The 24,844-nt window shown below is 44.5% G+C and overlaps 2 protein-coding genes across 2 annotated transcripts in view; both read right to left on the reverse strand.

Moving 5' to 3' along the window:
* LOC119162350 (uncharacterized) overlaps nucleotides 1-24,844 on the reverse strand; it is a 246,514-nt gene that overhangs the window by 89,812 nt on the left and 131,858 nt on the right. The gene's annotated exons all lie outside the window — the stretch shown is intronic.
* LOC119162048 (cyclin-dependent kinase 1) lies at nucleotides 112-414 on the reverse strand. The gene has a single exon (XM_037414532.1). The coding sequence runs from the start codon at nucleotides 412-414 to the stop codon at nucleotides 112-114; it is 303 nt and encodes a 100-aa protein (XP_037270429.1).

Genomic DNA, 24,844 nt, shown 5'->3' on the forward strand with positions numbered 1-24,844 from the left:
CCTACGTAGGAGGAGCTCGCACCCCATTGTGGCTTTCCTTTGAAGTGATGTTGACGTTGTTCCCGCAGTAATAAACGATCTGACTGAGGTACTTCTTATCGATGGAGCCATCTATAGGGCCTTGTTTTCGGGCCGTGAATCCAAGTGCCTCCTAAGGTCCATGGTCATATACTCAAAGACCAAGTGTGTAGCCTCAGACGCCATCATGACAACGTACACGAGACACACAATGTTGTGTTTTAGCTCCCAATCAAGGGACACCTCTCGTATGGCCGTGGCTGGCACGCCTTCCTCGTCACCCTTGACTCTGAACTTCTTCCTAAACTTTTGTCGTTGAACTTGAACTTTGCCTTGCACACGATGCAGTACGCACCGTGCTTTCCCGATCTTTTCCATGACGGCGTAGTTGTTCATTCTGCCCGGGCTGGTCTCGGATGCTGCAGAAATTTCAACGGTACGTGGGCGTTTATGTTGAAGCGAGGTGCAACTGGACCAGTTAACGGCCACCCAGAATGTTCGAACAAGGCGTGTGCTAGTGGCAGCCTATGAAAGCTGACCACGCGTTTTCTCTGCTCGCTATGGGATATGTTATAGCACGACTGACGAAATCGGATGACGAAATCGAAACGGACGACGAAACGGATGACGAAATCGAATAAGTATAAAATACTTGTTTGCTAAGCACTTTATGTATTTATTTATTTATTTACTCATTTTTATTGATTGATTTATTGTTGTTCAAATATTTTGCTTCATTTTCCATATCCTTAATTTTTGTTTGTTGATTTCTAATATTGCATTTTTTATCCAGGTCTCTCGTCATTTAAAAAACATAAGCAAACAAAATAAAGTATTCCGCTAAAACTACCCGGTTCTTCGCCGATCGCCCAGCTTGGGTTGCCGCGGTGGGCCGATTCTTGCCACGCACGACTGTGCTAAGGCGGCTGGTGCCTTGACTCCACAGATGTGACGAAAGGCCCACGAAAAGCGCACGCGGCTCCGCTGAAACTTTCTCCACCTCATCAGCCGTGGCACTGCCTCCGGTATCGACAAGCATTTGACTGATCTAGGATGTCGATTGATGACCTGATCATGCGACGTAATGCGGTTGTGATGTCACCATATTGCACTCTAAATAAGTAGGCATAATGTTGATATGACACATTGATGAGATTGGTGACGTCATGACGTAATGCACTTCGAATGAGCTCGCGTGGGCTTTCTTGGACATGGAACGACACCACAAATCCAAAAAGGTGTGCGCTATACCACTCCACTGCGATGATTTAGAGCACTGTACGTACAACTATGAAAGCTGTTTCTTATCAAGGAGGCGATTGCAGGGCCACCCGTATCCCCTCGGTCGCTCGTTACCTTCATATTGAGGCCTATTTTACATCCAGGTACGGAGCGTGTACACCGGGTATCTTGCTTTTGTACTGAAACAATAAAGTCGACGCTTCCGTGGCCAGCGTTTGTGTCTGCCCTCTGACATTTATTTTGTAGATACAGAATGTGTAGGAAGGGGGGGTTGGAAAGAAGCTGTCTTTCGCGCTCATTGGCGTGGTTGATTACGAAGATCCTTCTGTCTCCAAAACTAGCATATATGCGCATAGCAATCATCTAAACAAAATAAATTTTTAACGAGTCCATTTACGTAGCCAATCGCGACTAGAGCGACAGAGATGTTTTCCTCCTAAGTTAATTTAAATCCAAAGCTGTTCTGAGGTCACAACAATAACTAGTTTTGCCACCGCACTTCTCCACCGCCACCGCCGTTGGTGCTCATAACCACTTGCGTGTAAAAAAAAAAGACTTAACAAATCAAAACTACCGAAGATTGGATTAGAGTCGAAGCTCTGCGTAACATTTAAGGGCTCTATATCACTAAGCTACGATTGGGTTTGTAACTGCGTTCCAGACTGACCGTATGCAGGCGTCATATCATCTGAGGAATTACGTTGACAGTTGTAATGGCACGTTTTAAAACAATAAAGTAAGAACCAGGGCCCGGATTCACAAAACTCACTTACGAAAACATTTTTGCGCAAGAGAAATTTTATTGCGTAAGTCGATTCACGAAACGAAAAAACGTCGTAAGAGGCCATAGTTGTCACATCGGCCACTGCAAATAAAGCGCGCTGTGACTGCCCGGGAACATGTCAGCGATGGTGATGCAGCTGCTATATTTGCTTACGTCACTGAAAAGTGCTCGTAAGTGGATTCACGAAGCGAAATTGTGCGTAAAAACAGCATGGCTGAGATAAAATCCCAAGAGTGGTCCGGACCACTCTTAGGAACAATGTGGCTACTTAGAACCTGCTGCCGCAGCGGTATACTTTGGTGCCCTGGCTGGTTTTGAGTTAATTCACGCCCATTAAGGGCTGCCTGATGACTGCTGGTGCGTTTTTATTTCTTTCGGCGCTTTGAGCTTCGCGTGTTGTTTCCCTTGTACGCAGTGGATGGTGTTGACAACCACTACCGTCGAATAAGTTCGAAGTCGCAGTAATTGAAGAATTCTATTGGGCGGCAATGGCATAAAACTACGCATGTAAAGATTTGTGGTTGGATGAAAACCAATGTGATACGTGAATGGTCGGTGCATTCTAACGCGACATGACATAGGATCAACCTTATTTGTTATGTTGTTGTGTTGCGCCCCATCTCATCCAATTAAAAGTGCGACTCGAGATCCTTGCCTCATTGGTGGAAATTACCACCAAAGAGGTTAATGGGAGCACATTCTTTGCACGCTATTGGAAATAAAAATGAGAGGAAGTTTTCAGTGAGTGGTTCATAAAGTTTGTGCTCTAGTGTACTTTCATTGGCTCTAACTGTCCAATGGTTGCGATCTCTGAAATACAGCTGTCGATACACTTTGGGACGATCTGGAACAAAGCGTACTTTGTAAACCAAAGCATATTAGGGGTGCGCGTGATTACGCATGGAACTCCAAACAAATCATGCATCTTCACCCTCACTGTTCAGACACCGATATGGACCATGATAATATGGCAAGCAATTGGAATAAAATGACCCTAGTAACTTTGTATGACACCGAAAATATGCAAACCCTCACGATTATGGAGCAAACCTTGGCTGAATTCATCCCTGCGTCAATTACCAGCCATTTAACTTGGCGCACGAACATCATTCAAAGGTAGAGTGAGCCACTGACATGTATTTTGCGCGACGCAGCGGCCACTTGACCTGAGAATAATAGCGTTGCGAAGACGAATCCCCTGTCGCATGCTCTGATCGAAGCAGACGACAAACGCGAGCAGACGACGGCTTGGCCGACAGGCACAGCTTGTGATTGGTTGTGAAGCAATACCCTCTACATCAGCTCACTCCGTGACGTTGCCAAAACACTTCTTTCCTCTGGCACGCCTGTCCTGTTCGTCATGTCACCCCCCTCGCACATAAGAGAAATTTTTGTCACGCCGTGAAAATAGTGCAAGTACTTTCTAAGAGCTCTCTTACGTGCGGTGCAGTTGTCGAAAACAACGTGGCGTCGTAAACAGCATATCGGTCCGTGCGACTTTCAGCAAACGCTTCTCGCACGAGTTACTTCAGCGTTCGTCCGGATGCGTTGTGATTACAGCAGCTCTTTCAGTGCGTGTGAGCAGTGCGGAAAGCTGTGGCAGTGCAATGGTGTACGGTGAAGCGCAGCGAAGCCTGTGCGTCGGTGTAGTTATCAAGCGGGGATCGGCGTCGATGTATCGACGGCAACTAGCACTCGAGAAGCCTGCAATGTGTGTTTGTGTGCCGGTAACAGTTCGTTCGCTTGACTTTCCAGTCTCTCAGTTGGGTGCTGTGCGACATTTCGGATTGACAGCGTTTTGACACGTTACTTGAGTGACCCCAAGTACGTACGTAAACGTATGAACTACGCGCTCGGTTCTTGCTTCGCCACTAGTTAGCCCGTACGCTTCTATTTACTTGAGAGCAATGTACTGTTCGGGAGTGAAACGATGTTCGTTGTGAACAGTGGTGCTGTGTTCACGTTCCAAGACTTGTGAACAAGCTGTGCTCGTGTGACCGAAAATTGAAAGACAGCGTTGATAACTGTTTTGCCCGGCGAAGTTGTGGTGGGGCAGCTTGGCGCTTTTGTTTATTAAGTCGTCACTTCTCCTTTTTGTGATAACCATAGTCCTAGCGCTGTGATGTGATCAACCGAAACTGCGAGATGCTACATTCTGTTGTGGATTGTGTTACTTTGGAAGCGCGCCTAGACTGTTCTTCGGTAACAACTTGAGAGTTCTATGTGGCAGCGAGAGCCCGTGAACGTCATGCTTCCCTTCGGCCCCCAGAAAAAGCAAAGATTTCACCGGTGCCTTGCTTTGGATGAAGTTGTAGGCCAATATCGCCTAACTACAGGTTTCCGAGTTTATCTGGCCATCGTTTTTCACGGCACTAGAGCCTTGACAACAGCCGGTCATGGCCAGTTCTTACACTTTATCAATGGACGTGCACGCCTGGCCAGCCCTTCATTGCTGTCATTGGCAGCTTTCAGTCTGCAGATGCCCTTTGCCTGTTGGCCGTACTTGGTTCCTCATGACACCGACGGCTACTAAATGCTGCCATCGGTGAGTTCACCTTACAGAACTAAATTTCACCAGTACTATAATTCACGCAGTTCTATAACGTGTGCAAGTTTTTAAGCCCATCAGATGTAATGTTTCTCTATGGTAAGTTGAAGCATGAAAAATATACTACTACTGTTATATACATACATATATTATGGAGCAAATACATAAAAAGTTTTTTTGTGATTTGATACAAGTGAGCTCTTGTTTGATTATGAGGTTGGGCCTGTCGATTGACCACGTTTGATAGTTGGAAAGCTAATGTGAATTTATTTTTCAGAAGCCTGGTTGCACTTAAAAAATTTATGTTATTTTGGAAAATTAGTTTTATAGACGATTACCACTGTGCTAGTACTATACTTCAGTCGGACATATACACTGCGGTACGTAAATTTTACATGAGGCTTCAGTTTATTTCAAAGTGATTATAGCAGATTTTGGTCACATTAACGAAGTGATAGCTTCCTCAAATAAGTATTAGAAGTGAGTGCTTTAATGATTGTTTTTAAATATCTCGTTTTTGGCTCTTCACAGATCGCAGAGATTGGTTTGTTAAGGTCCTGTGATTCATCGGTTGAACATTCTGGCAGATCAATCCTCATCATTACTTGGAGCACCTGTACAAAAATAGGAAGGACGCGTTCTCCCTAACTGTGCAAGCCTATGTCACTGCTGGGACTGTTATCATTCAGTGGATGGGGCGTGGAAGCATGCATGGCAGCCTCATCTGGAAGGACTGCGATCTGCTTGGGAGCTTCGAGCGCACAAAACTGCCTAACGGCTGGCTGCAAGGTTAGTTTTTCTTTAATACATACGATTACGTGAACACCACTTACTGTGCACAAATTGAAAACCCAAGCATGGTTGCTTTCAGTGGATACCTGTAATATTCTTACACATAATTCTTATTCAACATTTATAGAACTAAATTGCAAGATAATTGAGAATGTTGAAAGCTGAAAGCCTACAGCTTATGAATGAAACTCCAATAATCTGAGGCTCAAAAGCTTGTGCTTTGAAACGAGCACAAATACTTTGATTCCTTATTGAGCTCTCGAGCTTGTGACTCCCTCTGTGGATCAAGTGCTCTGGAAGGAAATAGCAAGTGGGTGAAAATTGCCTGGCTGTTCACAACTTGTAAGGAGAAAGACCTATTGAAGAAGCTTCAGATGACATAGGGCCAGTAACTGCATCTTTTACCTAATGTAGCTTTTTCTCTCTCAGTGCTGTTGCTTATGTTTCAGCCGAACATGTTCACCACGATTGCATAGTGATATATATTTTTCTACAAATTGTACCTGACCTAAGTATGCATTGTTGATCTCTAAAGGTGACGTTCAGTGTGTTTCAAAGCCATGGCTTCTCGTTTCTCTGTCTGTGGCTAGCCTATTTCAGCAGCAGAGCGATGCGGCTAGCACACATGCAAGCCAAGTCATGGAGCGCTCCTTTGGTATTCTGTGCAGGACGCAGCATATCCATCCGACAAGACACTGGTATCAACAATAATGGTGAGTGTTGGTGGCACCTGTAGGAGCCCGTTGTGTTTGTTGCGTATGATTATTTCCCCTGATGAAGTGCATTTTTGAAAGGTTTTCTTCATTTAGAATAATAGATGTCAGCAACAAGCACACTCATAATCCACAAGTTCTTTGTGTCTTCTAGACTGCCCATTTGCTCCTATACGCAGCACGGTGAGCTGGCTATGTTAGACAGCCTTAAAGTTAGGAACATTGGCTGTTGCGTTGTAATGCAGTCTAACTTGTATTTCTTAGTGAACTTATTTGTGGTCTGCTTCTCGCACCTAGTGTAAAGTCAAAATAGAAGAAACTTTATTGGCTTTTTATGTCTGGCAGAAGTTTCATGCCTTCATCTATAACATTGTAGTTTTGCTCTTGTATCATAATAAATATATTTTCAGTCTTCACTGTTTGTGTGTGTGTGTGTTGAGGCTTGTCATTGGCTTCTGAAAATACAATATCTGTAAATATGAGCACATAATTGACAACTATACACTCTTGCATGTAGCATGGTTGTAACAATGATCTGTATTTTTCTAAGTTCCAGCAGTAACAAGGGGTTTGGTGCTCCACGGTCATGTACAGTGTATCAAGAACAGAGCACAGAAGACCAACAAGTATAAAGGGACTGCCAGTGACTGTTCTCCTGTTCAAAGTTTACAACAGCAGAAAGAGCACATTGTGATGTCAGGAGCAGCTGCTGCTTAACTTCTTAGCAGTGCATTATTCAGCAGTTCATTTGCTTGCATTCAAAATTATTTAAATTTTGCATGGAAGATACCAAACTATGACACTAATTTAAAGGCTGCTGTAGTGTTAGTGGGCAAATATTTTTGAGCTGAAGTTTTTAACATGTGTGTTAAGTGCCTGCGTGCCTCTACATTTACATGCCAGAAATCACAGCATCCATGGTCGCCAATGGTAACTGTGTCTGCATTCTTTGTAGTACAAGAAGTAAAGCCATGGATGCAGTAATCATGTACTTAGTCGAGGTAATCCTTCAGTGTACACTCATTTGTATAGCACCAATGATGCCATGAGTGTATAAGCTCTGGGAAGTGAATCTATGTGGATTATTTTATTTGGAAGGAAGTAGATCATCACTACTCCTAGTATATCTTGACAGAAGATTTTAGTGCTTGGATATTATCCCACTGCCTGTCCGTCCTTCAACAGTCTACTTATCTACTGTGTAAGTGTAACTTTTTAAATGTATACTTTGCTCGGATAGGTTTGTTCATAATGCAATGCAAGTGACTTATCATCTATGCAGCTCTACTCAGACTAGAAATAAAAGTACTTATTTTTATATGTAGCTATACCATGCATTAACTTGTGTTTTTCTAGGTGCCTGTACAATTGTTTAGCCTTACAAAAGTGCTGGTATTCTCTAATATTGAATCTGGCATCTTAAAATAGTTTGTTAGTGGAAGTAAGAATGTGTTTACAATCAATATTACTATCCTCAGATGAACTGTGAAAACTCTGTGGAAATTTATTTACATTTTTTTAACTTTGTGAAGGCAAATGCTGTTATGTTCTTTTATTGTGGTCCCAGTTTCATGCAAATGACACATAATTACTTTGCAGTGGCATAGTATTAGTTGTTATTTTACACATATGTGCTGAGCAACATCGCAGTTGAGGCCAGCAGCAAGACATACATGCAGTGCACTGGAGCATCACCTCACATAGTGTACAGTCTTTGCCCACCAGTAAACTCAATATTTTTCAAGCAGACTAATAGACAGCTGTATGGTAACTGTGTTGATGTGCAAACTTTGAAGTCTTCTTGAGGAGTGTTTTTCATCATTTTTGTCCAAGTGAAGTAGCTACCCAAGGCCACAACTGGTGGGAATGTGGTGGTTTCCTCTCTCCAAAAGCACTCTTACCAGCTGCCTCAATTTTAGCATGGGGTGAATTCACGAACTGGAAAAATAATTGGTCTTTGTTTTCTTGGCCGAAAGAGTCGCTTCCACCGTTGAGCCACCACGACGCGCCAGAATAGAAACTTTTAGCTAAATAAAGTTGATTCTACTTTTGAGAAGTGTTTTGGGGAAACGAAATGGCACCTATAGCTGTCAATATAAACACTGTTTGCACCAAGGAGCTTAGTAGCTTATAATTGTATTATTCATGTTTTGTCTAGAATTTACTCGTGCTGTGCCAACTTTCAGCCCAAGTGTCCTAACATGCTTTGTTAGTGGGTTGTGAATGAGCCAAGCTATGTAAATAAACAGAGTGATATTGCAGACATGTACAAAATATTGATGCACAGCCCTTTTCTTTAGCATGACATTGTCAAGGGCTTTATTCTTGTGTTTTTTATAAAAACTGCTTGTCACTGGGCAGCAGCAGAAAACTATGCATCAAGCTTTTGCGAGATAATTCGAGAAACACCGTGTTCAGACATAACAGTGCCGGTGGATATCTCTCGTAAGTTACTTTCTGTAGTATATTCAAAATGAGTGTATTAGAATTGTTGTTTTATAGCCATTTATTTTATTATTTACACCTGAGTGTATGTATGTATGTATGGGTGTACATATGTATATGTGTGTGTGCGTATATGTATGTATGTATGTATGTATGTATGTATGTATGTATGTATGTATGTATGTATGTATGTATGTATGTATGTATGTATGTATGTATGTATGTATGTATGTATGTATGTATGTATGTATGTATGTATGTATGTATGTTTTAAATGAGAATCCGTTTATCATTGGTGAGTAAGTTTGGTAATGATTTGGCTGAATTTGTTTCTAGTTATTTCTCTTTTGAGCCATTATACATTTCAATTTGTTTTGTACTGCATAAAAATAAATGTTACCTTACACAGAATATGTATGTTCGAAGAAGTTTCATTTACCAACCTACAGTCATGGGCAAGAAATTGGGTAAAATGGAACGAACCTGCGAAGATTAGTTTCGAGCATAGCTACTCTACATGGCATATCTCGTACACATTGCGTTGGTTGAATATGTCGATTTCAACCTTTCAATTTTAATCGGAATAAGCAAGCTATCACCCGTGGTTGTATATGTGTGTGATATTTATGCATACTGTGATACCGGTTCGCAATTACAATTAAGGTCACAAACCTAGTCAAGCTGAATACACGATTTTTGTCCATGCACCTTTCATCTGCACTGGAACTGTTGTTAATAAAAAATAAACTTCAGTTTAGAAATTTATTCTAGTAGCCAAAAGCAGTGTATCTCTTTATCACACAAATCAAATTGCCATTGTTCTGTTCCATTCTGGACAATACGGGACCCTCTCAGCAGAACTCGATTAACTGCTATAGTTCATTTTAACCATTGAGCGCGACATTACACTGAAGCGTGCAGCATGACAAATAACGGGAGAGAAGACACAAACTAATCACTCTGTTTGCATCAGCTCTAACTGTCCGTGCTCTTTGGTCTTGCTGCATGTGATGATGCCCACCAAATTAGCACGAAAGCGTGTCCCTACAAAGGCAGTCAACTTGGCTGCAAGCAGTTAGCTCACTGCATGTGTAGATTTTCTTCAAAACACCGTGAAACTGATTGCTGGTCGATTATCCAAACACGTGAAAAGTAATATACCAGGTATGATATTGGTATTTCAGCACTGGACACTTTTGCGATAAGAGAGGATGGAGGAGAAAATTATGAACCCTGAATTGTTTAATTTTTGAAGGAGCAAAGTACAGCGCTTTTGGGTCAAAAGGGGAGTGAAAGAAGCAAGTGCGAAAGCCTACTTCTCAAAAACTTAGTACCCGCCACCACGCATAGTGTCAGGCCGGGCAACCTCTTGAAAAAAAAAAGTGCTCAGTGATTCTGCGAAACGAACCAAGTACCTCCTAGATTGTAGTTGAGCGCTGTAACCGCTCGTCCACTGCAGCAGTGCTTGTGTTCGCCTTATTGCTGATATATCGTCATTCCTTCGAATGAAGCCAATTGCAAAAACGTCCCGTGAAACTTTGTCAAAAATAGAAAAAATAGTTAGAATGCGTTTTCCCAAAGTTACTAGAAGATAGAAACCGCCACGTGTGATTGTATAACCGTGCGCTATTTATTCTTGTACATTACTGTCATGACGTTGGGATAGCCGGCTCTAACGTACGCTACCTTCTCATAGTTTTCCAAATATAGACAAGAAAATAAAAATATATATCGGCCTGTGACAACGCTAATCAACTATTATGAGTTCACTGTCACTAGTGTCACTTTCACTAGATGAATGCTCAGTTTGCTTTCATTATCGTTATTTAGGAAAGTTTTGGCTGATTAACTCAACTATCTTAATTAGCATTGATTCTCACACCTAAGGACAGTCACACTTCATCTCGCTTTCTGAGTGGCTGTCACTCTCATATAACGCGTACTCCACTTTTTTATGCTCTCCGAGCATCTGACCCTGTTTTGCAGAGACCTTCCCTGACGTCTGCTGGGCCAGAAAATTGTCTTTATTATCTATCAATTTCAAGCTTTCGCGAAGCCGAAACGAGAGTCTCTCTCTCTTTTCATCCTTTTCGCACGTGTGATAACGTCTCTCGACCTCAAGACTCGTATACACGTCCCTTGCTTTGCGCACTCAAACAACGCTGGGCGAAATATTTGCACCGTGTTTTGTGAAAAGCATTAGCACTGAGACACCTCCCGACGAGTCTCCCTCATTTTACGTATACATATACCTAAGCGTAAGCGTATGCACGTTCTCGCATTCCGGCTTTATAAAAATGCTGCGGTGCATGGAACCAGCGAAATTGCGCTAACAATTTCATTTGATTACTGCTGTTATCTATTTCCGCACAATTCGTCTGCAGGCACCAAAGTCGCTCATGTGTCTTGTAATAAGAATATTGTAACAAAGGCTACCTTTGACTATAGGTACAAAACACCCTTACGTTCACCGCTATACCGTGCTAGATTGCACCGAATTAGTTAAGTAGCAGCGCACCTTCAATGAAATGTAAGGTAACTGGTCGCGTTAAATAGAGGAAGACATTCGAGGCACATTTTCAAACATTTCATGCATCGATTTATGTGTGGTTTCATTTATGTGGTACACCTGGAGTGTTGTTTACTTGTACTTAGTGAGATAGTGCATGGATTGCTCGATGACTTAAGGCCATCGAGCAATTTCGTTTTTAGCTGCAGTCGTTGATGAAAGGCGAGTGCTTGGCTTTGCACAGCCCGCCAAAACGCCTATTACAACGTACGCGGCATCCCGTAAGCGCTGTAGCAGACGCTCGCGGAACTGAAACTTAGATGCAGCAAATCATTGGCTGTCATCGTATACTCTCGATGCTAGACGCTTTGCGTGCTACCTTGATAATATCGGCACACACTTCTTTCTTTCCTTGTCGTTTCATCAGCTATCGTGTGTCCTCCTTGCCCTCTTAAGTGCCGAATAAGTTAAATTCATACCCGCGCTATAGTAATCCCTCCAGATAAGAGAACTTTTGGCTAAGAAAATGCGTAGCCAAAGAAAAAGCTTTGTGAATTCGGCCCCAGGTGTCACAACGAGGGGGTGATCGAGTGCCCCCCCCCCCTTCACTACAAAGGTTCTAGGCACAAGTTCATCAGCCACAGCATCAAATAGGTGCACAATAAGCCTTGCAAGTGTGAAGCGAATACCGCCTTTGCCGAAGAATGACGAACAATGGCATGGTGAACACACTACCTGAAACCATATGACGAATAATGGCGTAGCGGGTACCACACAAGTGTAAATATAGTAGCTGTACCAAGAGTGTATAAAAAAGGTGCTAAGCCCGCTCTCCAAGATTTCGCTGTGGCTTCGCCGCGTTCAGCAACGGGCTGGTGGTATCAAATACGAGGCATTTATTTGCGGACTGCAGGCACTTTTGCGCGTGCACGTATCTGGCCACCTACGTCTGGGTGACCTCGCGATCACCCCCTTCACTTGGGGTGAACCAAAATCAGTATTGGGGGGAAAGATGGTTTGACGAATGCCACTGCCTAGTCATGACATGAATGTGAGGATTGCGTAGCGTATATCGTCAAACTCTTTCCGCCAAACACGTGTGGTACGTACCAGTATACCACGGGTGGGTATACGCTATAGGTATGCTGGTATATGCCACAAGGGACTCACAGTTCTACCCTGGAATGGGGTGGACAGACATTGGCTGTTTTGATGCGAGAGCGTTAAGAAAAAGTATTCCATCGGCAGCGTTGGCCCGATAAATTCAAATAATATATGTCAGAATCGCAGCAGGACTCCAACTCAAGCATTCCTTGTGGCAATCAAATATACTACCGCAGAGCCATGTCAGATATTGACATTGCTTTGCAAAAAAAAGACCCTATCCAGGCGTAATGGTCAAACGCCAATTGTGGTTGCAGGGCTGGCTATCCACTTTTATGAATGTTGCATATGTGAGCCAGTACCTCGCTTATTCTCACGAAGATGAATAGTGACGTACAACTCGTGCTGCCCTACTTCCAAAAAATTATATTTTTGGCCTTGTCGAGGGGTTTGCAAGCTGCGGTCCGCGTGGCAGGGTTGTGCGGCCCCCTGCAGGGCGTCAAAAACCCCTTTTCCTTGACATTTACTATATGAAGGTCCACATGGAACCTTTGACAGGAACCATAACCATAAATGTTTAGGGACGAAGCTACTTAAGGCGTGGGCTGAGCACCCCGAGGTAATCGTATCTAGCAACCTCACGTTAGATCTTGAACCGGCCTTAGAGGGCGGTCTTAAACATATAACGAAATATATATAGGCTGAAAAATGCAAATGGTACGAAACTAGAGGACGTTACTTTTAGTAGGATAAATAGTAAAAATCACAGCATATCCATGGAGTGAATGTTGATGAGTGGGGCGAAACGTCCTTTAGTAAATTCGTGTGGCCGTCTATCCATCCGTGCGTCTATCCGTTCATCCGCGCGTCTGTTCGTTCATCCGCGCGCCCAGCCATTCGTGCAACCATCTGTGCGTCCACCTATGCTTCCATCCATCCGTCCGTCCCTGCGTTCGTCCGTGCGTCCATCCGTCCATTTGTGCGTCCATCCGTTCATGCATCCGTTCATTCGTCCATCCATCCCTGCGTCCATCAATTCATACGCGCGTCCATCTATGTGTACATCCGTGCGCGCATCGAACAGTCAGACAGATAGACAGACAGACAGACAGACAGACAGACAGACAGACAGACAGACAGACAGACAGACAGACAGACGACAGACGGATGCGGCCAGCGGATGATTCGCGATTTGCCGATTAAATTCCCCCCCAAGCTTCGCTGTATTCAGCATCATTCACTCCGTGGATATGCTGTGATTTTTTTTCTAGGTGAGGAGGTCCGCCATCGTAGTGAAATCGTAACAGTGACAGGGTCCGTCATTATAACAAAGCAGCTATAGTGACGGCCTCGTCATCGTAAAGCAATGCCTACGCTGATAAGGCCCGTCACCGTAGTGTAATGGTAAAAATGAGGTGGTCCCTTGCCTTATATCTGTAGTGCTTTTACACGCTGCCGTCCGTAGCTGTTACGGTGGTGTAGTGGTTTGACACGCAGTTCGAGAAGCGGTTGTCACGCAGGTCATCAGTTCAAATTTACGTTTTCGAATGTTTTACTAATCTCCTCCTTTTTTTTCAAGGCAGTGCTGCAAGAGAATCATGTCGCTGTCTGCGGCGGTTGTTGCACAATTAGCCATGTGAATTTCGTAACGCACTGCCGTTTGTGTTCGACTTCGGTGCGTCTTTTTTATTTTCTTCTCTCAGTATTTTTTGAAGTTTTGTTACTTGTTCTTAAATGTTAATCATGCTCATTCATAGGTGATATAACTATCAACTTCCTTTTATGTCCAACGTTCAATGAAGACATTTTCCGATGATATCGGTCATATACTGCGTGAGCAGATTCCGTTGTATGTGTGCGAATTAACTTTATTATAGCATTGAACAACCACCGTCGGTGGGGTTTCTATTCCTTTGCATTGATACCGTGGTTCCAATTTGCTACACACAATCTGTGGTTCCCAAATCAAGTCTAACCGCGTATTTTCCGTGTCGCCATATAAAGACGACGTATCGGCTGATGCCAAATGTTGTGCAGGTCAATACAGAATGTGTCGTAACCCTGAGTGCTGTGTAGTTGGGCAGCATCTTTGAGTAAGTCCCAAAACCACAATACATACGACTACAATACATGTAGCTCCGACTTCGAGCTTACTTTGCCTGAAATTGCACACACAGACTTATCCATATGATCGAATCGGCTCCATCAGAACGAGGAGATATTGCACGTCGCTTTCGTCCAATGAATGTGTGCTATTGGTATGCAAACGTAGATAGACATTAAAGACCCCCACGGTACAGTAGGAAGTCAACCGGTGATGTGCCCTCTGTAGCTCTCTTCCCATCTTGAGACGACGCTTGTCCTGCGGGGGCGATCCGTATCGTTCTCGGTGATTCAAATGTAAGCGCGCCGTATTCGTGGGCATGACTGGTCGTCTGGATGCTTTAAATTGCAAGTGCTAGCTGGAGCGGCTGCGGGCTTGGGTAAACCACAAGGTGTGACCAAGTCGATGTAACCAAGAGGCAAGAATAAACGTGCATCCAGCAGAGTCGATGTATCCAACGATGACGGAAGGTAGCCATAGGGAGTTTGAACGCAGTCATTTCGCTCAGCAGTAAAAAACAAACAAAAAATAAGCTAATCAATTTTTCCAATCACATCAGGGAGAGCAAAAACAGCATCACTATGTTGAGATCAGTCACTATAGGCACGTTGTTAGACAGGCCACCTCATAGCTGGAACATTACAGCTGTATTATTGCCTTCATGCGGCAGTGTCTGTGCACGCGCTTTAATTGGTGGCAGTTAAAACTCGTTGCGCTTGCAGAACTGCAGTGTATATCGCGGTGGGTGAACCCAGACCAGGGTTCTGGGGGAGCTGCAACTCAGCGAGCTGTGTCCGTCAGCGAAAACGTCTACACAGGTGATCATCAAGGTTCTCGCTGGCCAGTGGCTCCTCCCATCGCTCCACTGTAAGATGCTGCTTTTGAAATAGGCCACATTACTCGAAACAATATTGAAAACAGAAAAAAATGAGAAAATTCAGTTGGTCAGCGCAACTCGAACCGAAGTCGCATACCAACAACGCATCATGTTGCACACGAACAACGTATAACCACAGGCAACTGCACCTTGAAAAATCGGTGCAGTAGGGCTAACAACTGGCACAAACAGCGACGTGACTTTCTTGCAAAAAACTAGATTGCGACTCTTTGAAAGCAGTAACGTATGTATTGACGCATTGCTATAAAAATTCAAAAAATAACAAAACAGGATTTGAATCGACGACATGCAGCACCATCACTTCCCACCTTTGCGTCACCCCACTACGCCACCATAATTTTGTTTCTTTATCGCAGTTCTTCATCAATTTTCAACAGAAAATTTTTCTACAATTGTTTTATGTACAATATAGTGATTCCATGCGTGGTACCCAATTGGGCATATTGTCTTTTGTTTTTTGCAGTTCCAGAAACGAAGTTAAGGACTCTCGAAAGTATTTTATAGCTCGTCGCGCATCTACATATCGCAATGCCTATGACCTATAGGTGACTCGCAATTCAATTCAACATGGCTGCGGAAGAATGATCAACCCTTGAACTCCGATAAGAAAAGATAGGAGGTACATACGGAAGTGTTTTCCATGCCGCTTTCACCGGGAGAACTCTTCATCGTCAAATAAATATATATATTTAACCAAAGTACTTTCCCAACCGATGGGAACTGCTGAATGTTCATTAAGTTCCGATGTTGTGGATGTTGTAAATATCGATAGCCCCTTGGTGATAAAAGTGCACGCTGGCAACGCGAAGGAAGAGCCAGAGTCTGGTTGAAGGCAACGTTTATTGCACGACCGTCCGCTCAGGCCGCGCCCAACGAACTCTCCTGTCCCGTCTCACAACCGCGCAGTTGAAAAACAATCATAAACAAAAACAGTCTGCGCTTCCCCTCTTCCTTGCTCTCAGCAAGGAGAAAAGAAATTCTCGGGATGCTTTCTTTCGGGCGCGCCACCTGCGTTGGCCATTATCGCCGACGGACCATAACCTGATCTTGCAGCTTCAGCTGCTCCCCGGTCGCTTCAGTCACATGGCCCGGACCACGGCGGTCGCCTGGCCGTCCTGACATCGGCTGCGGTAGTTCGCATCCCCGGCGCAAACTCCAAAGCAATAATTCAGGGAAACTGTCACCGCCTTCAAGCCACCTCTACCGAGGACCCCCTGTGGCGTCGACTCCTCGGATCCGCGTCCACTGCAGCCTTACAACTTGAAAACGTATTCTCAGAAGCTCACACACACAGAGACTGACTGTTCGCTACCTCATTTCTTGCCACAGTGCAAAGGGTGGTGGTGTCCGCTGATCGACCGTGTATCAAGGATGCTTTGCGTAATTCTGTGCGTGGTACGAAAGCTGTGCCGCGAACTAGAATTGACGTATGAACTGAACGGAACTCCGACATCATTAGCGCCGAGCTTATCAGGTGGATTTGCTGCAGTAGTGGGCCACTAGCGAGTAGCGCACCGTCGCGGCCGCACAGGACCGAATGTTTAACGTACCGATGGTTTGCAAACACATTTCTCCGTCGTCATTACTTGCGCTGTTAGCATCATGCAGCTCCTTCTTCAATGTGTCAACGATGGGTGAATGATGATGTTAAGGCAAGGTTCGATTGTTAAAACTGTATTGCACTAAAGTTACAAGTGAATCGGCAGTAGTTACATGTAGAAGGAAACGGATTTCGGTGCTGGAGCTTGATCAGCTACCTCCAACGCCACTCGTGTCTCGGCTCACCCTTCTCGCTGACGATGCGTGGCTATGCATTCCCGGCTCACCAACTCACTTTTGTTTTTTTTTAATGATCTTCAAAGCAACGCTTCATGGCAACCGCGCCGAGCGGACGCGCTAAGGTCTCGGAGTCCACGTATACGTAGGGTGGCGTTTCTTGTGCGGGCGCCGAGACGCTGCCGGCGAATGTGGCTGTGTGAAGTCGAGTGGCGCTGAGAAAAGGAACACAAGCGTTTAACTTCCCAGTAAGTAGCGCTTTTGTCACAGCCATGATCAGAATGAGAGTGCACAATTCCTTTCTCTCGGTTGTTGCAAGGTCCAGCGGCGCGATCGAAACAAGGATATCGAGACGCTTACGCTTTTTGCAATGTTAAAATTACGAAAATTCATCGAATAACAACATTGTTCAATGGCACCGGTGAAGTGCAGGAAAAGTTAGCGTGGACGGTAGTCGTGACTGCATATTTCATTGCTCCAACTATTTCTCTTCGTTCGCCGAGCTCGAGCGTGTTGGTGGCATGCGGCGCTTTGTAATATCTACTGTAAGTGGGACACATTCAATGCGCATGAAAAGTATGCTTTTATTTTTAACTCGCTGAAGGATACTATACAATAAATAGAATCAAAGTGACTTACGAGCGTGAAAAAAAAAACATTATCGGACGACGGGAACTGAACTTACTCTCTGTTTGTGACATCGTCTTAACTGGCAAGACGCCGGCATGAAGCTTGAAGAAGAATGTTTCATCCCCTGGACGCACACGCACTCGTTTAACGCGGTTTAACAATTTGCTTCATGTTCCAGCAGAGTACTGAGTGCGGTACAGTGGAAGTAGAAGATTGTAAACCGTTTCTTGTACCTTCACGACGTAAAGGTCCCTTTTTTCCGCACTGTCTGCCTAATGCGATTGGCTAGTGCTTCGATCGCCCGAGTGTGTAGTGCCTTCAGTTAGTTTAGAAGGTAGAACGCGGGGCTACTTTAAGGAAATCATCGAGTCCTTTCGCTTCTTGAAGGCATGTTTTTCTTTTGAATATTGAGCGTAGTTTCCCGTAACAATAAAAATTTACTGCGCCATTAACACCTAGGCGGGGGAGTCTAATACCCCTGTCACACGGCAACCACCAAACTCCGTTGAACACCGTCAACGTAAATCTCCCCTAGGGGGTTCGACGGAGAAGGAGTTGTGGCAGTGTCACACGGCAATGACAAGGTTGCAACAGTTGCCGCGAGGGGGCTCAGCTGGCGCTGTTTGATTTTCGGAAAAGCATTCTAATCTCATCTCTTCTGATTTTTTTGTGAAGCCTTGTTATGCGGTTTTTTGCAAAAAAGCACTATTAGGTAATATGCGACTAACAAACCATTAAAAATAATTTCAAATAAAAACGCATTTGCTAAATGTAGCAATGCTGCTAGTGACGCTGGCCACATTGTGCTTTTAGTTGTTTTCTTGCCGGTATACATGCTCGGTACAAAAATTCTTATGCTTCCTTGCCTCGTGAGCGCACATTTTGTGTTCTTCAGCCATGAGTGACACAGCGGACGACGTGAGAAAGTGGTACCATATTGCGCGGGTAATGACGTTTATCGGCTGGCGCCGGCCGGCCCGACTCGTGAGGCACGGTGTGTAGGGCATCGGTGTTGAGAGTAAGTGAACTCTGGCGGGCGTAAATATATGTAAACAAACACGCGTTGTGAATGAGTACTACAACAAAAGAACGTTTAATATTGCCAAAATGTATTATTTTTTCACTGCGGCCACTTAGTGCTCGAAATTTTTCTCTGACCTCTGGACTGCTGGGGACGAGAGTACCTCGTTTCGCTGCGAAGGGAGATCGTTGAACGTCCTTTGCGAAATGCTCCGTTTACCTTCGTTTGCGTAAGGGTGGCCGTGTGACACGGACCGCATCTTCGTTGTCGTAAGGACGAGGAAGTTAAACGGTCTTCGCGGGTGCCCGTGTGACAGGGGTATAAAATGACTACAAACATACGGTAACGCCTCCACCCCCCCACCCCTCATTTTTACCATTAATCTACAGTAACAGGCCTTTTCATTGTAATGATTGATTTACGGTGACAGGGCTAATCTACAGTAACAGGCCTTTTCATTGTAATGATTGATTCACGGTGACAGGGCCCATCGCTATAGTCACATCACTGTTATCACGGGCCCTGTCACTGTTACGATTTCACTACGGTGACGGCGCCCGTCACTTGAACGATAGGAATGCGCTGACGGGCCCCGTCACTGTAGCCTCGATTATATTACGCTGACGGGCCCCCTCACTCTAACGATAGTACTACGGACCCCCTCACTCTAACGATAGACTCTCACTCTAACCATAGCCACTGCCAATTTTCGCGGGTGTGAACGCCGCTACCCTTGGCTACACCCATGACTTTGACCTAGAATGGTATTTTCCGTTGTAACGTCTCTTTGCAACATTGTGACACACTTGCTGTATCAGGCAAGTAAGCTGAAGGTGCTGTCTGTGGTGGTTTGAGGAAGAATAAGACGCCTAATTCCTGCAGCCCATTTGTGTAGTGCCTAGAATATACTTACTAGTGTGCCGACCACCGAGCGTTTCCAATGAGAGACGCTTGCACTGCCGATGATGCCTTTTTCCGAAGGCCACCAGACGGTGACACCCTCAGCGACCGAGCTATCCGAGCGGCGGGGTGCACCGAGCGCGCGCGTCGCACGCGCGTTTCATGCGTGTCGCTTGCGCTTGGGATGCACTTCGGATGTGCGTTCGTTAAGCCGTTAACGTTGGAGATGTGTACTTTCTGAGCTCTCGGCAATGAGAAAGGAGGCGCGCCAAAAGCGCTCGCCTCGAAAACTAGCGGCTATCGCACGCCGAGGGACTTGCCCTGAGCAAGAGGAGCATCGCCCCTAAATAGCTTACAAGCACAACCTTACAAGCACAACCACATCTCAATCCACACTTACAACAACAACCTTATGACCTGTGGAGCAGCATACTATATCTCAGTGGCGTAAATTATTTGGGGTCAGCACCTACCCTGTGGTCAGCCAGGGTGGACACCTTATACAAGTGTACCCTCTTGAGATTTGTCTTCTTGATAACCCATTTGAATTCTTTGCCAGACAACGTACTTTCCGTAAAAACAACATTGAAATCTGAAATACTTTCCTAGAACAGAGTCAGAGGACTTCTAGGCACTACGCACGATGGGTAATACCTTTTTGCGTTAGCACAAAAAGTTCCATTATTTTTATTGCATGCTTTACCCTAATATATGAAGCTGCAAAAATGCTAGTGCCTACCTACGAGTTTTTATAAGAAAGTAACTGCGCCATGTGACGTCGCTTATGTACTGTTGGATACTAAGTGCTATTTATTCTGGCCGTGAACCGATATTCGTGCTGGTTATTAGAATATTTTACATTATTATTATTATTATTATTATTATTATTATTATTATTATTATTATTATTATTATTATTATTATTATTATTATTATTATTATTATTATTATTATTATTATTATTATATGTGAATGCATATTTCATTTTATAACATTTAAAATAAACTATATGTACAAAACAAAATGGCTGCCGTGGCAAGGTGTGCGTGTCCCGTTGTGGCCTTGATGGATTGTCTCCACTCGTTTCTCTTCCGAAGAAAATGTAACGAGCAACGCAATATATTACGAAACTTGACTCGAATTCCAACAACGTAGAGCTCACCTGGTCAGCGTCAGTCACATCGGCATCAAAAGATGACAACCCCGATTGGTGGCGACTATGGTCTGGACATGCCGCTCTTCCCTCTTTAGTTGTGTCTCTGCTGTGCGTTCCGTGCATGCCTGGTGGCTTACGCCAACAAAAATGCCATGTAGCCCACTACTGGGGCCACCGGGCAGATTGAAAGTGCGCTGCGAGCAATTCACGAAACGGAGGAATATCTCCAGCCCACAGGCCATAGCCAGCAGATCGCGCTAGAAATCGGAGCGGCTACTCGATTGCCCTATGAGGAGCGAACGTAAGTCGAAGGGCTGGAAGCCATTTGCCAAGAACGATATTAATTTACGCGCGAGTGGAGGAGACACTGCACCCAGATTAGTCATGATAAAGATTTGGGGAACGTTGGCATCGGCAGGGTACTGCATTGGGAGGGGCAAAGCTGCAGTGTGGTGCTTCGCAGCCGCGACGAGGGGGGCTAAAAGAGAGCTTAAGTTGGGGGGACTACGCAAGCGCTGGTGTATAGCTTAGGAAGGTAGGGGGAGATCCCCTGTAGCCCCACGTCAGTCGTGGCAAGCCTTAGTCAAAAAAAAAAAAATATGACCGCCAGTGGATCGTGGCGCGAGGCAGTTGCAACGCCAAGATACTTCGTCTTCTCAATCTCTCTTTGTGGCTCTTTCTGTTTGTGCTGAATCCCAAGTACTAACAGCATTTCGCACACTATAGTCGGCGACAACCTAAGAATAAATATAAGCTCCGCCTACGAGGCCGAATCGCTCTATATTCCATGTCTTTGCGCTACAAAAAAAAAGTAGTTGCCAAACAAGGGCAATCCTTTTCCCACATGCAACCGTATTCTTGCAATCCTTTATTGATATTTAGATACAGAAACTAAAGCTTGTTGAGAAAAATTTTGAGGGTACTGAGCTCAGTGCCAGCTTAGCAGTATATCTGCTGGTTAAATCACACCCACTACCGCGCATATCTCGGTGTCCAAGACGAAGAAATATACATCTCTCGAAGACGACGTCTCTGCACGTTACCTATAATGGTACTGAAAGAAACGATGCCACAATTAAAGTGAAGTTTAAAATAGAAGAGTCGTCCTCTTGCGCATTCAGAAAACGACACAGCGACATAAATCAAAAATTTTGAAGTCGTTGGCAATTTTCATGTTGTTTTACGAAACTTTCACTGCCAGGTTTCTTCGCTATCTGCTATAACTATGACAACTATGACTCAAAACAATCAACCGAGAAGTGATATGAGATCGACTTCGTGAATTTTTGCTCTTGTGCACCTGTAAATACCAAATACGCGTCTCGCGTTTCGGTGATTGTCATCATGCTTGAGGTAAACGCCAATTTTTCTTATTTCACGTCTTCTTTCAAAATAACAGTGCGTAGCGCACATTGTGTTTAACTGTCGGAAACATATCAAACGTTATCGTTAAGGTAATGCCAAGACGATGTACGCGTCCAAATGGTGGTGACCAGAGGCTGTAGGCGAATTTTTATATTTTTCAGTTTGACAATTTGCATTTAATGGTTTGGCACGACCCCGTCAGTTCTTGAATATTACCGTTTTCAAAACGCGATCCGGTTTTGTTGGAACAGGGGCCACTATATCCTCTATGCATTTGTCTGTGCGACGGTGTGTCTCAGCTTGCAAGAGGGTTTCTCTCTCCAGTGAATGAGATTGAATTGCGTGCCAGACTTCGCATTCATAGGGGAGTGCAATGCGTCCTTCATGTTTTCTTTCACGCGATTCTAATTAATTAAAAACACGTTTTCACTACGTAATGCATCATACAATACAAGCTAAATGCAAAAAGAACACGTTAGACAAACTAACACACTTGTTCGTCCAAAATTAGAGTATGCATGTTCTGTCTGGGATCCCCACCAATCTCACTTATCCAACATTCTCGAATCGATTCAAGATAGAGGCGGAAATGTTGTAGGCCCGTGTGCTCAGATTTGGGTGCACGTTAAAGAACCCCAGGTGGTCTAAATTTCCGGCGCCCTCCACTACGGCGTCTCTCATAATCATATAGTGGTTTTGGGACGTTAAACCCCAGATATCAATCAATCGAATCGATTCAAAACCGTGCTGCGCGTTTAATCTACTCTGAATATACCTAAAATTCCAGTGTTTCCAAACTCAAAACTCGTGCTCACCTTTCTAATCTAGAATTACGACGTCACATATCTCGACTATGCCTTTTTCACAAATTTTATCATGCCCCCATCGAAGTTCCGGCCATTCTGCCAGTCCATCGCTCATCAAGCCGCACAAACCATTCAAGCGCAGTGTATCCTCAACCAGCCCAAAGTACTGCACATCTTCGCTCGTTTTTTGTGACAACTGCACGGGACTGGAATCGTCTGCCTGCAACTACCGTGCACCACTCCGACACGCATCAATTCAAGATTGCCCTCGAATCACTTTTTTTTTATTCTGTAATTAATACCCATCCCTCATGTAATACCCCAGCTGGGGCCTTTGAGGTATTTAAATTGAATAAATAAATAAATAATAAGACAATAATAAGTATCGTACAATGCCTTAAAAAAGAGAGATCTTTCTCTTTTTTTCTTTGCTCAATATAGTTTGAGCAGTGTCACGTCAGTAACGACCACAATCGATGCCACTGATCGTAATTGATCGTTATCGCGGCACCGATCACGATAGATGCAGCGATAATGAATACCGTGCGCCATTTCGCTGTTTGAAGAACCTCGCACGGTGTTTTTCATGCAAGCCATTTGTGCAACGAGCGGGAGACCAGTGCTTACGCCATGGGCCCTTCAACGTGGCATATAATAATCACACACCCACTGCATGACCACAATTCATTTTATGTTGCATAGAACAATGCATTTTCTTCCCCACCTGGTTTTTTTTTATTTTTGTACTGTGTCGCATAGCAGGTTCCGTTGAACGCTTTTTTCTCACGCCTCGACCGCACCGACATCACTCATAAGGGCGTACAGAACAGCGCATTTCGCAGAAAATCACCAAGGTTCCCACGTTGCGACCCCCAAGTAACTCGCACACGCACATGTGGAAACGCTGATGCCACGGCTTATGCGGGCGATAAACCACAGACTCATCTCACATGCCACAAAACACAGACGCGCCAATTCGGACTTTACATTCACCTTACTGCACAGGAATGAACGCGACGACTATCCTCGAGACTGGCCACTCTCAGGCGATATGCTTGGTGCACCCGTGCGACTGATGAAGTAGATGCCAAGATGCTCCTTCACGCGGCCGAAACGACGGAATGCGATGAAGGTCTGCCACTTCGGGGCTCTTCAAACACTGCAAAATCAGATACGTCACAATCAAACTACGGCCAGCGAGGATGATTCTGAGTGCGAGTTGATAAAATAGCGTCTTGACGAAGAAAACACCTCAGGAAAACCGAATGAACGCATTCCGGTCATGATGCAGCGGCACATTGCCCCTCGTCACGAACGACGCCATGTTGAATTTGTCATCGGTTCATCATGATTGTTACGTCATAGCAAAAAGTGGCCGCAGTTGGACGCGCATAATGCAAATGGACTGCGGTACACTTTACTTTTTATTCTCAGGTTGTCACCGACTATATTATACCTGCGCATTTGAGAAAAGTCCAATTTGTTTAGGTACTTCGACTACAAGGCTTCTTTCTCAGTGAAATAGCCGATTCCTTAGATAAGTCGTGAATGAGCGGACGATTCTACAGTATACTCTCCATCATCTGCTTATGTGACTATTGCTCGATTCCGCCGGTGCGCGCTTATGGAAGTCTTTGGAGGCACAGCTCTGACAAACTCTAACGAATATCACAATTTATTATATCCTTGGCGATGAGCCTTTTGCCAAACTCGCAAACTCAAAGTAGCTATCACAAGGCTGCACTCCCGGGTACTGAATCTAAATTTCTACAAACACAGGCCCGCTCAGGCACCTTCCCCACTGTGCTAGTTCTGTGGTGAACTGGAAACAATACATAATTTCTTTTCGACCTTCAGACGGTTCACGGCAGCTAAAAAACCCTTTCACAAATACCTTTACGTGGTATTGGTATAAATTTGTCTGTGCTTTACATTTTGTTTTTTGGAGCCTCCATTTCTGGTTCTCCAGTGCGAGAGTATGCGCGGTTGTCAGGTACTACATTAGTGAAACTAATCAGTTAAACAATTATTCT

The sequence above is a fragment of the Rhipicephalus microplus genome, chromosome X (assembly GCF_043290135.1).
Source record: "Rhipicephalus microplus isolate Deutch F79 chromosome X, USDA_Rmic, whole genome shotgun sequence".
NCBI lineage: Eukaryota > Metazoa > Arthropoda > Arachnida > Ixodida > Ixodidae > Rhipicephalus > Rhipicephalus microplus.